The sequence below is a fragment of the Chaetura pelagica genome, unplaced genomic scaffold, assembly GCF_000747805.2.
Source record: "Chaetura pelagica isolate M959 unplaced genomic scaffold, ChaPel_1.0 scaffold107, whole genome shotgun sequence".
Lineage (NCBI taxonomy): Eukaryota > Metazoa > Chordata > Aves > Apodiformes > Apodidae > Chaetura > Chaetura pelagica.
Genome location: NW_009953979.1, coordinates 575,426 through 592,085, shown reverse-complemented (window position 1 = coordinate 592,085; position 16,660 = coordinate 575,426). Strand labels below are relative to the sequence as shown.

Sequence of the window (16,660 nt, the reverse complement as noted above, 5' to 3'; positions counted from 1 at the left end):
GATTCAGGACATCTTTCAGAGCAGTGTTTTCCATTTCAGACAGCAAGTGCCTGGTGCCACCTCAGAACACACAGTCCCCACGACAAACATCACAGTAACCAACTCCACATCCTTCACACAAGGGGAGAGAAAAAAAGAAAGCCAGACTTTTTTTTTTTTTTTCCTGGTTTATTGTGGCTATAGATCAGTGACACTCATTTGTCAGAAGTAATTTGCTAATTCCAATTCTTTTTGGACATCGTGCAGCAAACATCCTCCATAAAAACCAGGTCACTTGGAACCCATTTCTGAACACAGTTACTCCCCACAAGGACACATTAACTCGTATCTCAGCCCACCAATCTCCAGTACTTCTCATCTCCATAATTCTCCATACACAGCTTTGGAATCATCATTCTTCAGCTTATTGAAGAGCTACACTGGAAATCAGAGTTTACAAGGACGCTGGAGAGACTAAGAGCCACATTCACTTTTATTCTCCTGGAATATTTCTCAGTGTCTTCATTAGATGAAAATTGCCAGCTTAGTAGCTAAATGGTATTTACAAAGGCCACCAAAACTCCTTCCCAAGAAGGACTGTATGTTATTAGTGCATTGAAATGGCATTGCCAGGCACAGGACACACAAACAGCTGCTCCACAGTCCCTTGTCCTGTTACTGAGGGTAAAGCTCCACGATCATTGCGTGCCCCTGGAAAGAAGAAAGACAACGGTCACCAAAAGGAATCACTGTTACAGACACCATTCAACAGGAGCTGCCCATCTCCCCATGGCTTTAAATCACCATATCATCAAATCCCAGACTGAGTTGGGTTAAACATCCTCCAGTCCCAATCCCTCTGCCATGGGAAGGGACACCTCCCACCAGACCAGCTTGCTCCAAGCCCCATCCAACCTGGCCTTCAACACTGCCAGGGATGGGGCAGCCACAGCTGCTCTGGGCAACCTGGGCCAGTGTCTCACCACCCTCACAGAAAAGAATTTCTTCCTCAGATCTCCCCTCTTCCAGTTTTGAAACCATTACCCCTTGTCCTATCACTACACGCCCTTGTAACAAATCCTTCCCCATAAATAAATTATTAAAATAATAAAGCATAATAATTAAAAATAATAATAATTTTTATAAAAGGGGAGATTCAAATCCAGAGCAGATTAATTACGAGGATTCTGCTGACAGTGGTTTGGTGGTGTCAGGACAGTACAGATGTGCTCAGGCTGGCCAAGGCAATGGAGTCCACCCTGACCAACACATCAGGCTTCGCTGTGGGGCAAACAAGGAATCTGGGGAGGGGGCAGTGTCAAGATTGATTACTTCAGGTTAAAGAGGACCAGCCATAGCACCTGCAGAACTGCCACCAGTCAGGGCAACCTGAACCAGGGCTCCTGGCCACAGCCTCAAGAACTGTGGAAACATACAGTCTTACTCCCATTTTTCTTGTAAAGACCTTTCTTCCTAAGATGGGAAGAATGGTGACCACAAACCAGAATCTGGGAAGTCTTTTGAGAGTCACCAAATGAAACCCTCAGAACATGGCAGAAATCTCTCCTTCTCTTGTACCACGTGGGCAGTAATGGGCTGCAGTCACCATCGCTCAGGGATGGTTCTGAGATGGGCTGGAGAGTGAACTGAGCTCACTGGCCTGAGCTGTGACAAGGGGACAACCAGCTGAGATGGATGGATGTCACTGCCAGGGGACTCAGAGGTGCCCTTAAACCTGCACAGGATTTCACAGTACCAAAAGGAGCAGAAATCTAATCCCTGCCCTCTCCAGAGGGCACAGCATCAGACCCCACAGCAGCATTACCTGCCCTCCTGCAGCACAGGCAGCCACCAGGCCATACTGTCCTCCCTCCTTCTGCAGTCTGTGGGCAGCAGTGATGACCAGACGGCAACCGGTGGCACCGAAAGGATGTCCCAGCGAGAGGGACCCGCCCCAGTTATTGAACTTCTCCAGAGGAGGGGCTCCAACCTATGAGAACACACAGTTACCTGGCTGGAACGAGATTGCTTGACCTACTCAGAAGAACACTAAGCCTACACACTGATCCAGGCTGGCCACAGAAAGTGTTTTTTGGCATGTATGAGCACCCAATGTCAGCATAAAACTGTGGTAGAGGTTTTACTGCTCCCTTGCAGCCAGACAGGCATACCTGTGCTGCAGGGAAGTGTGCAGAGGAACTGACCCTCTCCCATTGGCCTGAACTTCCTCTTCTTCAACTATTATTATTGCTCCAGATCTCCTACTGACAACAGGAACATCATTGTTCCCAAATAAACTGCTCACAAGACAGTGAGGAAATAGCCTCAAGTTGCGGCCAGGGTAGGTTTAGATTGGATATCAGCAACAATTTCTTCATGGAAGGGGTTGTCAGGCCCTGGCCAAGGCTGCTCAGGGCAGTGGTGGAGTCCCTGTCACTGGAGGGATCTAAAAGCCATGTAGCTGTGGTGCCAAGGGACATGGTTTAGTCATGGCCTTGGCAGTGCTGGGGTAACAGTTGGACTCAGTGATCTGAAAGGTCTTTTTCAATTTAAATGATTCCATGATTCTACACTCACATTGGGATTTGCTAATACAGAGTTGAAGAAATGTGGCTTCACCTCACAGAACACAAAAACCCTGCTTTGCAGCACTGTTGTCATCTGCTGCAATCAATCCTGAAGTTTAACTGAAGAGAAAAACATCCTGTGTCCTCACCTTTGACTTTCTGCCCATATAGTTTTGTGCAAACCAGTCAGAATCCATGGCCTTCAGGTTAGCCAGTATCTGCCCCTGCAAGGGAGGGGAGGGCAGTGTTAACAAGAAGAGCAGACTTCAAGGAGCACCAACACACAGTGCTGGCAAACAGGAGAGATCTGGAGACCAGCTCCAGCCACAAAACTGACACAGCCAAGGGGAAAACAGTATTGTACAGGACTAGCCCTGCTCATCAACATTAGGACAACCTTAGACAGAAAGAGACGCTGCCCAATTCACAGGCCACCTCACTTCAGTAACATATCTCCCCAACCCAATTAGTAGATGACATGCAGAAACAGATCCTTCCATGTGAGAGTCTTGGGAAAGTCAAATTATTTTCTTTTTGTATTATTTTAGAAGAATCTGTATTCCCTTGGCGGCTTCAAGCAACGTGAGCCACCATCAGCATGGACCGTGTCAATATAAAAATGTTAAATATTTAAAATCCCTGCAGTACTCACCTACAGACACAAATGTAGAATTACACTTGCCCACATTTAGTGAAGGTCTTCACAAGAGCTTTCAACAACATAAAAACAGACATCTACAGAATAGCATTTTACAACTAGAGGCACCCTGGGGTTTCAGAGTACTTACAGCAAAAGCTTCATGGAATTCAAAGACGTCGATGTCAGCCATGGTTAGACCAGCCTTCTCCAGCACTTTGGGAGTAGCGTACGTTGGTCTGATGAAGAGTTCAGAAAGGGAAGTCTTGCATTAATTTGTTTCCTCTCATCATCATTCCCCTTTTCCCCCCAGTGACTCATGTTAACATTCCTCCTCTCTAGGTACAGCTCCCTGCCTGTCCCACTCCAACTGAAACACAACCCCATGTCACCACTGCAAGTACCAACACAATGAGATGGCCCCCAGCAACCTGGGGTGAGTATTTCTGCTGTAGCTGCTCTCCCGCATCAGCCACCTCCCCCCTCCTGGGTTACACCTCACACACCAGCTGTTGCCCCTTTGCCAGGAAGCCTGAGGAGATGTCATAGTTCATGAGGTACCTCCCCAAAAAACCAAACACGTAATCGTAGGTCAAGGCTGTTGTGCCAGTGTGGATCTTGATCCTCGCCACCTACCCCAGCAGCAGCTGGTCCTTTGGATCCTGGGACACATACACGAAGTCCCTGCACAGGAGAAATGCTATTAGTAACAAAAAGAGGAAAAGGAAGAGAGAGCAGGCTTCAGAGCCCCCTTTTTTACCTCAGGTAGGCCTTTGGTTTGTATCCCATCGCCAGAGCCTTCTCCTCAGACATAAGCAGAACTGCAGAGGCACCATCTGTCTGAAAAAGACAGAAAAAGCCCCTCAGGTCACAGTCCAAAGAGGAAGGACAGCACAGCACAACATGAGCTTGACAGCCCTCCTGAACAGCAGCCAGCAGGAGAGGATGTGGATCTAACCAGGACACGCCTGATGATACAGGACAAAGAACAAGTCTGCAGGACAGATGGATGATCTCCAAACAATGTTAGCCCCCACACTGCTGAAGCCCTTCATAGACTCATTCTGGTTGGAAAAGTCCTTTAAGATCATCAAGTCCAACCATTAACATAACTCTACAGAGTCCCAATCCAACTCTCCCTGGCCAACTCTCCCTGCCAAGGGTGTGGCATTACCAGGCTTTGGAAGTCCCAAAGAATGCTAAGGAAGAAATGGCATTGCTACTGAAGAAGACCCAGCAGTAGTTACTTGCTTCCTTAAAGTACTGATGAAAAACACACAACCTTACACCTCAGCATCTTAAAAAGCTTCCTTTAAAAGTGCTAGAGAAAATAGCATATGCAGAGGAGAGCTCATTGTAGATGGGCTAGAGAAATCTCTCCTTCCCCTCTGGGGATTACAGGGTAAGCAGTAAGTGACACAGTAAGTGACACAGTTAGACTAAAACAATGGACTTCGGTACTTAAAATGTGATCAATCCCATCCTGGGACAGAATTTCTTTACATGCCTTTGAATGCTCAACCCTCAGGAGACAGCTACAGAAGAGCAAACAGGTAAGACAGACCAAAAGGTTTACACTAGAAAAGAGCTGTAACTTACGAAATGAATGATCTCCAGCTTTTAGGAAGAACCTTCTCACTGAAAGGGCGGTCAGGCATTGACACATGCTGCTCAGGGAGGTGGCTGAGTCACCATCCCTGGATGTGTTTAGAAGTTGTCTAGATGTAGTGCTTGGGAATATGGCTTAGGGCTGGACTGAGTAGAGCTGAGTTAATGGCTGGACTCTATGATCTTAAAGGTCTTTTCCAACCTAAGTGATTCTATGATTTAATACAAATATTTGTCTTATTTTCTTAGAGATTAGAATCTTTTTAAAACTAGGTATTTCTTACAAAGAAAATTGATGGTGAAGTTCTAGTTGCTAAAGCGAAACGATGAAGGTGGTGTCAAAATTATAAAGAGCTTGTGCTCAGCCAAGTAGTCATGTGTCTGTTGCCATTGGTTGTGGCTATTCATAGTTACTTTTATTTTTTAACAGGGAATCATCAACTTGGGTAAGACACTTCTGTTAAGTTTCCTAGCCTCGGGATGACCTAATGGAAAGCAGTTCTGGGGAAAAGGACCTTGGGTTCCTGGTGGACAAGAGGCTGACCATGAGCAAAAACTGTGCTCTGGTGGCCAAGAGGGCCAATGGCATCGTGGGGCGCACTGAGAATCATGTGTCCAGCAGGTCGAGGGAGGTCATCCTCTCCCTCTACTCTTCCCTGGTGAGGCCCCATCTGGAGAACTTTGTCCAGTTCTAGGTCTCCCCAGTTAATAAAGAATTAGGAACCACTAGAGAGAGTCCAGCACAGGGCCATAAAAATGGTTAGAGGAAAGAAGCATCTGCCCTTTGAGGAAAGGCTGAGAAAGGTGAGACTTTTCAGCCTGGAGAAGAGAAGACTGAGGGGGATCGCATCAATGCTTATACGTATCTACAGGGCAAGTGTCAGGAGGATGGGACCAGACTCTTTCCTGCAGTGTCCAATGACAGGACAAGGGACAATGGGTACAAACTGGAGCTCAGGAGGTTCAAGTTAAACATAAGGAAAAACTTATTTACTATGAGGGTAACAGAGCCCTGGGACAGGCTGCCCGGAGAGGCTGTGGAGTCTCCTTCTCTGAAGACATTCCAAGCCCATCTTGGACACCATCCTGTGTGATGTACTGTAGGTGATCCTGCTCTAGCAGGGGGATTGGACTAGATGATCTTCAGAGGTCCCCTCCAACCCCAACCACTCTGATTCTTTGACTCTTGATTTTAAAATTAAACAATCCCAAATTCAGCAGATCATAATACAGTTCCAAGTTTGAAAAATCCGAAAGCAGAAGCAGGTGATACTACAAAAGAGGCAACTCATTCCCACAGACTGTACCAGCTAGACCTGTGTGCCTATGGCAGGCAGAGGGTAAACCAGAGTTTTCCCCTCTTGCTCACAAGGATGTGAAGAGGAATTACCAGGAAGGAGGAGTTGGCAGCTGTGACAGTTCCATAGGGCTTCACAAAAGCTGGCTTCAGTTTGCCCATCTGCTCGATTGAGGAAGGACGGATCCCGTTATCTTTGGTAACTGTATCTTTGCCTGGTGATGAAAAAAACATATTTAAACCAGGAAAGTCAGCAACATATATGAATTGGCACATCAGGAGTTCAGCAGAAAAAAAAAATAATAATCAGGAAACTGCTTTTTATGACAAGTGCAAGGATGAAAAAAGGGAAAAAATTTTTTGTGGTATCAGAGTATTTCCCATGGCTAAAAACAGTACCTAAAATTGAAGCTACATTGCTTTGCCAAAATGAAGCACTGCAATCTATTTACTGTAAGGAAAAACTACCACGTGGAAAACCCAGTTGATAAAAGAATCTCAATTAGAATTACAAAACCTAAATTGGAGAAGTGGACCTAATCAGTATACATGCCAAGTTCTATGCCAAGAGCACTGGGAAGAACCAAATATACTTACCTTCAACTACAGTAATTCCTTAAATAAGCCAGTTAACAAAAAGCACTAATTTTAGTATAAATACCACATGTAACCATGGAACTATAAAAGTTTAGGCATCTCTTGGAGACTAACTACAGAGTAAAGTGCCCAAAATTCATAGGTACTACACCAAAGCATGCCCATGGGGCTCATGGGGGATGGGGGTGGACATCAAGCCATGGAAAGCTTTAAGTTTCTCCCCAAATCGTTTCATATGCGAGCAAGGTTTGTGAGGCCTGGTGAGGTGGAGTCAATCCAGCAGAACACATTTCCACTCTTCCTATCCAGGACCAGTTTTATCAGGCCAGGATTTAAAGAGGCTTTTTGTCTGTTTTTAAGAGCTTGGGGTATAAAGATGGGTTCTCTTGCCTGACTGAGAGCAGAGTGATTCTTGGTCTAACCATTCTGATTTTCCTTGCTCTGTCACCACATCAGCATGAATATGAAGTGGGTATGACAAAATCTAGATTTATATATTTAGATATCCATGTTTAGAAACATGCTCCTATGTCAGTAGTTTTCCAGGAAGAAGATGATGTTGAAGCTCGTATCAGACACACAGAACATGATCAATCTGACCCCTTCTTTTCTACATAAAATATTTCCTTATTCAGGTAGCACATGCTAGCAAGAAAACATGTACACTTTTACCTGGCACTTTGAAGGGCACCACGTCAAGGAGCCAACCTGCATCCTGGGCTTTCTTAGCCAGGGTGTGTGAACGGAGGGCATATTCATCCTGTTCCAAACGGGAAATGCCGAAGGCAGCGGCCAAACGATCGGCCGAGTGCCCCATGGTCTCACTGGTGGAGAATTCTGCCACAGCTGGCAGCTAGAAACCAGAAAAAAAAAACAAACAGCACACATAAGAACCTTTCCCTTGGTAGTTCCATAAAGTTCAGCAGATGGCTAAACCCTGCATGGTCAGTCAGTGAGCCGCTTCCATTAATTAAGCAGAGGAGTTAGTATCAGAGCTATGCAATTAACACATGGTCACCAGACCAGAAGTGACTTGGTCAAACACATTAGAGGAACAATCACTTTCAAAGATTTTAGAAAAAAAGATATCAAAATGAGGTCCAGACTGCTGCTTACTCCAGGGGTTCAAGAACTGCATTTGCAAGGACAACTGCCTTGTGCATTCAACAAGTAACTCAACTTTTGGGGCTGAGGTGAAATAACACGTCCTGGGACTCTAAAACTCCCTGTCCAACATGATCTCAAGCAAACAGAGGCAGCAGGTGATTTCAGCTTAGCTTTATTCTTTCACACAGGAAAATCCTGCATGCATTTAAGTCTGCCATTTTCCCGCCTTATTTTGCCTGTGGATCTCATGCCTGCTGTACGTACACTCGGCTGCGATGCACTCACACCCAGGGCAGGCAGCAGTGTCAGGGACACACAGAGGTCCCTTCTGAAGAGCTCAGTTGTCGTCAGGAGGGAAGTGTACTTCCTTCCTGTCTCCACCATGCTATAATTCACCCTCTCAAGACCTCCCAGACCGAAGAGTGGCTCCCTCTACAGCACACTGTCAGTTGACATTGGGGCCCAAACATGGGAGCTGAACACGTTCAGCACTTGGCAGTATTTGGCCGAGAAAAGTAATCATAAGACATATTTAAGATGCATTAATCAACAATTACATTAATAAACTGAGGATGCTTCTCTGATATTAAGCCTGGAAGGAGGTTAGAGTCAAGGGGGTTGGTCCCTCCTCCCAGAGAACAAGCAACAGGACAAGAGGAAACAGCCTCAAATTGTGCCAGGGGAGGTTTAGATAGGATGGGAACAACTTCTTCCTGGAAAGGGTTGTCAGGCCCTGGCCCAGGCTACCCAGGGCAGTGGTGGAGTCCCCATCCCTGGAGGGATTTCAAAGCCGTGTAGCTGTGGTGCTGAGGGACGTGGTTTAGTAGTGGCCTTGACAGTGCTGGGGTGACGGTTGGACTTGATGATCCTAAAGGTCATTTCCAACCAAAACGATTCTGTGATTCTGTGTTACTTTTATTATTTAAGAAATAAAAACTATCCTTACCCTTTAGGAGCCCTACAGAACTTTTATATTAATGAAAAAAAGATTTTACTTTGTAGCCTCCAACACAGTTTGTCTTGGAGTTGCAAAAAGAAAGGGACGTTTTGAAATAAGTTAGGTTTACCAAAGAGCAACATGTCACAAAACAAAGCAGAGAGTTATGAATGCTGAGATGTGTTAATCAACTGCAGTTGTAACTGAGAGAACAGACGGATTCAAGAGAAGCAGCCTGCAGGCAGGCAGCTCTGCCTTTTCAAATCCACTCCACTGCGGCTGAAGTAGTTTCCTAAGGGAACTTGTTTGACACTGAAAAAAAATTACCTCAGGAGCAAAGTAGTCAGGGCGAATTCTGGAAATCAGGGAGAGCTTTTGGCCCAAGGTCTTTGCTCGGTTAAGAGTCAGCATAGTCTTCCTCATCTTCCTGCTGTGACGAATGGGAACATCTGACATGAACTCCACGCCCCCTGCTACGACGACATCGCACTGTCCAGCCGCAATCATCCCCACGCCTGCAGAACAGACAGTCTCCATCAGAACTGTGGGGTCTCTGGCTGCAGGGAATGCCTGAGCCTGGCACTGGTACTGGAGGGAGCCAGTGACGCTGCATGTGTGTGGTGCGAGCAAGTAAATGATCTCCTCAGGCAGGTGGTTAAACTGACAGAGGAGGTTGAAAGACTAAGAACCATCAGAGAATGTGAGAGTGAAATAGATTGGTGGAGTCGTACCCTGAGGCAGGGGCAGATGGAAGAGGTTGAGAAAGTGATGGATCCCCTCCCCTCCTGTCACCAGACAGAAGGAGAGGACTTAAGAGACAAGAAGGAATGGAGGGAGGTCCAACCTTGGAGAGGCAAGCAAAAACCCTGAATGCGTTCCTGTGTGATGTACTCTAGGTGACCCTGCTCTGGCAGGGGGGTTGGACTAGATGATCTTTTGAGGTCCCTTCCAACTCCTAGGATTCTATGATTCTATGAGAAGTGACGCTTCCAGAGCAGCACCTCTGCTCTGGAGACAGGCTGAGAGACATGGGGTTGTTCAGCCTGGAGAAGAGAAGGCTCTGGGGAGACCTCAGAGCACCTACCAGGGGCTAAAGGAAAGCTGGGGAAGGACTTTTGACAAGGGCAAGGAGTGATGGGATGAGGGGAAACAGTTTCAAGCTGCAAGAGGGGAGATTTGAGATCTTAGGAAGAAATTCTTTGCTGTGAGGGTGGTGAGACACTGGCCCATGTTGCCCAGAGAAGCTGTGGCTGCCTTGGCAGTGTTGAAGGTCAGGCTGGATGGGGCTTGTAGCAAGCTGGTCTAGTCCCTAGGGAGGTGTCCCTGCCCATGGCAGGGACTCGGAACTAGATGATGTTTAAGGTCCCTTCAAACACAAACAAGTCTGGGATTTGATGATTAATTCTATGATTCTACCCCATTAGTGCCTTGGATACTATTGCATTGTACTTCTCCAGCTTCTGGCTTTGGCCAAAGTTACACAACACATACTTAACAGAGACTGAGCAGGGTGAACAGAGATTTTTCTGAATCATGCTAATTTTGTAACTTAGCTTGCACTTTTCTTTGTCACACAGCAGTTGGGAGAAGAATATCCCCAGTGCTTCAGGACAGTAACTGGGTGTCCTTTTCTTTTTGGCTCTGTTTAGGCCAAATCAAAGACAAAAGCAGCCTGACAGGCAGCAAATTCCTTATCCTCCTGTAGTCTTCACCCCCCAAGCTAACATGGACGCCGAGTGGAGATTACCACGGAATGTAAAGGGTGTCCAGCTGCTGGCAGGTCTACAGCAGACACTCTACTCACATTATATTTTGTTGGCTTAAAAACCTTCCTTCCATTCTAGAATTCCTTCAGATGCTTACTCATACTCACTAACAAGTTAGACAAGGGGTGCAGAGGAGTTGCTAAGCTCAGCCTCAACCCCACAGCTTGTTCTTCTAGCCAACATACCTGTGGTCATTGCCTGGTTTGAAGAAATGCAAGCCATGGTGACTGTGTGGGCTGGAGTTTTGTCAGAGAAACCAGCTCCCAAGGCAGCCTGTGAGCAACACAGAACAGCTGTTAAAACCCACACAGGGGCAGAGCTCCCTTCCGCCCAGCAACACACATTTGCAGACTAAGCTGAAAACAAGTACACTGAGTTTTCATTCAGTTTTCCTCCCTCCCTCAGACTCTGGAAAAAGGAAACAGCAGCTGCCAAGGCTCTCAGTTGTGTTATGCAGTCACTGCTCCCTGTTCATAAAGAGATGAACTAATCACAAACCTCACAATTCTAAAAGAGCTTTCAAGTATGTGACAATATCTTTGCTTCACCATATTTCTAAAAGCATCTTGTGAGAGGAATTATTTAGACCCCTGGGTACACGGCAGCGTGACTTGATACAGAAAACATGCCCTGCAAATCAGAAAGCAATGTCTCATCTGACCCAGCCTCCCACTCTGGGAGAACTGCTCACAGCAAAGACTTGAGACCTGGCCAACTAGTTTAAAGTTCAACACTTGTTCCTGAGTTAAAATTACACTGCAGCCTCATCTGACTGGCAGGTGACCAAAGCAAGTATTTGCATACACAAGGTTAAAAATGCCAACAGAAGAGGAGAGCCTTGGATCCTCCCAAGTCTTTCCAGCCCAGGTTACATCAACAGTTTTGCCCCACTGTGGAGAAAAACAGCAGAGGCTCCAGATTACAGAAAATCACATGACTCTGGAACACTACTTTGGGGGACCAGCTTCTTCCTGCATATAATAGGTAAATTGTGTTTCCTGCCCAGCAGAAAAAAAGGGCAGCTAAGCTACTCCGAATTGTTCAAAAGCTGCATCTGATCAGCCAACTCAAATAAATAAATACCGCAGGAAAGCAACTTAACAGAGTGTGCTCTGGCCCTCCCAAGTCCTTTGGACAAACCAGCATTTGAGTCCAACTGGTTGTTAAGATTGACCAGCAACAGTTACAAAAGTTTCTCCTTCAGGGAAGAACCAAGCAAAGGCTTAACATCATCCAAATGCACTAGATCTACACCAAATTTCAACAGAGGCACAGTTTCCTGTACAGTGATTTGATAAACACAATTCATTCATACTCCCAAACCACGGTTAAAGGAACCATAAAAATGGAAAAAAAAATAAATTTAAGGGTTTATCATCTTCATACTAGCTGCAGAAATCAGACTCACAGGGGAAATGCTGCACATAACCCACCTCTCTGGCAACATTACTTGTTTTCACCTCCTGGATAACAGTGCCATAAACAATGTAATCAACAACATCCCTTGGGACACTGGTCCAGTTCAGCAAGCCCCTAAGGAGAAGACCAAAACATAGAAAATTTGCATCATTTTAGCAACAGCTTTGTCAAAGTCCTCAAACATCCTCTTTCCACCAGCTTGGCTGGAGAACAAGGTAACAACGGAGCCAAATCTTCTGCCCCTAGTTCAGAGGAAATCTTGTGTGTGTCTGTACTTAAGGAAAAGTGTGATCAATGACAGATTGCAAATAATCATGGCAATAATATCACTATTTATATATACATAAGTTAATGAAGACCACTCAGAAGTGGCCCCCACACTCAGAAGTGGCCGTTAGTACCTTCCCCATTTGGAGTATTCTCATAGAGAAATTAAAGGGAAAAGGTCTTAAGAGGTAACAAAGCAAATCACCTGTGGTGTAGGAACATGTGAAATGTCAATAAAGACACACAGAAAATGAGCAGTGCCTTTGACAGCTCATTAGAAAAATATATTACATAATTTGCTAGAACATCTTAACCAACAAGCCAACACAGCAAATCCCCTTGCAAGCAGCAATCAAGGCCACTGGGGCTGAAATGTAATTCCATGCACTACAAATCACCAAATTAAAATGAAACTAAAGGCATCTTAATGGATGACTTCTCTTCTGCAGCACAATGAAACCCCTTAACAGCCAGGACACATCCCTCAGGCACAACTGACATGCTGCCCATCAACCACATCAGCCTCAACCACAGCACTCAGATTGGGCGCAACTGCACCCAACCTCATGACCTCTCCGTGGGCCTTGAAATCTTGTCCCCCCACCCCAAGTAAAGCCTTTACTCCTCTCCACAGCAAACTCTCCTGCTTCTCACCACAACCCACTGCTAACCCTCCAGGGATGGGCAGCCTGGGCAAGGGCCTGACAACCCTTTCCAGGAAGAAATTGTTCCGAATATCCAATATAAACCTCCCCTGGCACAACTTGAGGCTGTTTTCTCTTGTCCCAACGCTTGTTCCCTGGGAGAAGAGACTGACACCCCCTGGCTCCAACCTCCTTTTGGAGGGTTGTAAAGAGTGAGAAGGTCTCTCCTCAGCCTCCTTCTCTCCAGGCTGAACATCCCCATTTCCCTCAGCCAACTGTCATCACACTTGTGCTCCAGATCCCCTCTAGATAAAGCTTGAGCCTTTCAAATCTCTTGAGACCACCATACTGGTACCCCAGCAGTTCAAGTTCAGCAGTTTTTCGGGACCTTCTCATATTCAATGTACTTACTGCAGTGCTCCTCTTGCCAAGTCATGTGGCATAAGATCCGCGTACCTGGAAGTTAAAGAGGAGAGACAGAACCTTAGCAGTATCACAAAGAGCTTCAGATGTTTATTTCACCCCTGAAAGAGCCCATCCTCAGCAAAGCTGACATATCAGAAATGCTCCACTGCATTCACAACCAAACATTTCACACTCCAGGTTGTGAAGATTCCCCAGCAGACACACAGCATAAATCCTCATTCTCCTAAGAGTTTACATACATGGACAATCCTCTTCAAACCAGTTGTTTCACTAGGTAAGCTGGAATAAGCCTGACCTATTGCCATTTCAGTACTTTTCGGTAAACTACATGAAAATGAACAAGGAAGCCAACTTGTTTTCACTGAGAGATTCTACTGTTAACCTACTCAGCAGATATTTTCTTCTTATTTCATACTTACAAGGTGCCAGACTGCAAAAATGGGATACGAACACCCTCCACCACCACAATATTCTTTACACCACTTTTGGCTAAGGTCTTCTTACTCTTAGGCTGGACTGTTAAGAGAGAAGAGATGTTAACACCAATACCAGCAATCTTAAAGTAAGACTCTGTAAAAACTACTAGAAAACTAGAGATATTGTTCTTTTTGGGTGCTCAAGTCCAAAGCACAACAGGCAGGGCACCCAAGCTGCAATCTGTCCAGTTAATTATGTGATCTGTGAAAACTGATTTACCAAATCAGGACATCCCCCATCAGAGACTGATCTGTAGCCACACCAAGGTACTGGCACAGCTGAGCACAAAGGCCCAGAAGCTCCCAGTCTCTGTTACCACTGACCCGAATGCTGCAGGAAGATGGACATCTAAAAATGCTGCACAGCTTCCATGAGGAACCAGGCAGAGGAAATCCAAAGCGTGTCAGAGATCTCACTTGGAGGGAAGTGAGGACAACAAACAGCAGCCCACCTGCCCCAAGCCTGCAGGTGTGGGTGCTCTGATGGCACGGGAGCAGCGAGATAATGCAAGGGTGACCAAAGCACAGCACAAGAAGCCACAACTCTCAATGCCAAAGGAAAGCAACAGCAAGAGGAGTGTGTGTAGGTGCTGTGGGGAACTTCCTACTTAGGATCAGTTGAAAAAGACCCTTAAGATCATCAAGACCAACCATTAACCCAGCACTGCCAAGGCCACCACTAAACCATGTCCCCCAGCACCACAGCTACATGGCTTTAACATTCCCCAGGGATGGGGACTCCACCACTGCCCTGGGCAGCCTGGGCCAGGGCCTGACAACCCTTGCCAGGAAGAAATTGTTCCCAATATCCAATCTAAACCTCCCCCGGCACAACTTGAGGCTGTTTCCTCTTGTCCTGTCGCTTATTCCTTGGAGACTTACAGCCCCCCCTGGCTCCAACCTCCTTTCAGGCAGTTGTAGAGAGCAAGAAGGTCTCCCTTCAGCTTCCTTTTCTCCAGGCTGAACACTCCCAGTTCCCTCAGCTGCTTCTCATCCCACTTGTGCTCCAGACCCTTCCCCAGCTCCACTGCCCTTCTCTGGACATGCTCCAGCCCCTCAATGTCTTTGTCATGAAGGGCCCAAAGCTGAACCCAGGATTTGAAGTGTGGCCTCACAGAGTCAAGTACAGGCATACAAACCCTGCCCTGGTCTTGCTGGCCACACTAGTGCTGACATAAGCCAGGATGCTGGTGGCCTTCTTGCCCACCCGGGCACATGGTGGCTCATGTTCAGGCTCTGTTAACCAATAACCCCAGGTCCTTTTGTGCCAGGCACTTTACAGCCATTCTTCCCCAATCCTGAAGCATTGCCTGGGCTTGGTGTGACCCAAATGCAGGACCTAGGACTTAGCCTTCACAAATCTCATACAGTTGGCCTCAGTCCATGGACCCAGCTTGTCCAGATCCCTCTCTAGAGCATGAAGGGCAGCAAGGGGTAGCTCCTTGTACAAGCAGGAAAAGGACAAAGGCACATAAAAGCAGATTCAGTCTGTGCTCAAGAAAGTATTAGCACCAAGGTTAAACCTCAACACCATTCTTGGGTTACAGAAGGCTCTGTGCGAAGCCAAGGAGATGAGAAGGAGCTACTGCCTCAGACATTTTCCAAAATCCAGGCCGCTCAGAGCATGAATCACCTGAGCAACCCCCCCCAAACAACAAATCCCAGAACACCAGATCACCCAGACCTCTTGTCACAGGCTGCAGCTAAAAAAAAAAATAATCACATAACCAAGACCTTGCTGGTTTCACTGGAATTCAGAGCTAATTCCACAAGCTCCTCCTTGTCACAAACAACCCTTTCCCTTCTGGGCAAGGGATCTGGTTATGGCAGGGCAGATTATAAACCCCGAGCTTAGCCCCTCTGTTTGGGTTCTAGAAATAGCAATCAATCAGGTGATGATAGGGTGCGAGCTCTGGGACCGAAGGACACACAGAGGCTGAGAGGACTCCACTGCAATCACTGGTTTTCCCTGGATTTTCCTTGTTTGCAGCTTTTGAGGAGCACTCTGCACCCATTCCTGAGATTTAAGTAGAATGAGACTCTGGGAAAGGGAGGCAGATTTAAAAATAGTCTTGTCTAGCACAGTCCCATCGAGATTCCTGGTGTTTCCACCTTACCTGCAGCTTGTAACTGTGAAGAGCAGCTGAGCGACCGAGCAACTGAAATGCAAACAAAAAAATAGGGTCTGTCAAGCCTGAAATGCTCAGAACATCTCTAGTTCCTGTGAGAACTGTTAAAAAAATAAGATCGTGTCCTAGTAAGACAACTGCACCTGGGCACCTGCAGATATTTTTTAGTTAACTCTGTTCATATGATCCATTAACCCCAATGTGGATTCCTCCCACATCTGAAGTGGGAAGGAGCAAATATGGCAACAATGGAATTAGTTATTTTTAAACAAAAAAAGTTTTGAAATAAATGTAAAGATACTCACAGCCCCGGGCAGCCCATGCCGAGGACACAGGGAGGTTTCTGATGGCCTGGACCAGCATGGAACTCATTTTTGTTATCTAGAGAGCTGGAGACAGATTGATGTTAGTCCAACCTGGTTTACTTCAGAACAACCTCAGAGTAAGCAATCTGCCTGCTTCACCCAGAGCCACAAAAAGCAAAGAAAGAGGAGACACTCCGAGGGCAGCAGCAGAGAAACACTTCCTGTGACCCTTTTTGCACAGCATCTAACACACAAAGAGTCTGACTGTGGCCTGCAAATGTTCCTGTAGATAAATACTCCCCTCCCCAGGGACGCAGCACTGTACCACCAGCAGCCAGCAATTCCCTTCCCAGTAACTGCTCCACCACTTCCCCACTGGAAAATTGTCCCAGTGCCTGGCCAACCTCACTGCCAGTGTGACTCTCCTGACGCACTCTCCCTGGCACCACTTCAAGCCACCACCCCTTCTTGTAACCTCAGTGACTTCTGTTGCGTATCC

General features: G+C 46.5%; 1 protein-coding gene across 1 annotated transcript; it reads right to left on the bottom strand.

Moving 5' to 3' along the window:
- Window positions 1-654: 654 nt before the first annotated feature.
- HADHB (hydroxyacyl-CoA dehydrogenase/3-ketoacyl-CoA thiolase/enoyl-CoA hydratase (trifunctional protein), beta subunit) lies at window positions 655-16,228 on the bottom strand. The gene is made up of 15 exons (XM_010002172.1): window positions 16,162-16,228; window positions 15,845-15,886; window positions 13,671-13,767; window positions 13,237-13,281; window positions 11,929-12,028; window positions 10,681-10,768; window positions 9,057-9,244; window positions 7,358-7,538; window positions 6,182-6,303; window positions 3,944-4,023; window positions 3,820-3,867; window positions 3,335-3,422; window positions 2,696-2,770; window positions 1,805-1,969; window positions 655-690 (listed from the first exon to the last, which is right to left on the bottom strand). The coding sequence occupies exons 1-15, from the start codon at window positions 16,226-16,228 to the stop codon at window positions 655-657; spliced, it is 1,422 nt and encodes a 473-aa protein (XP_010000474.1).
- Between the last annotated feature and the right edge of the window lie 432 nt (window positions 16,229-16,660).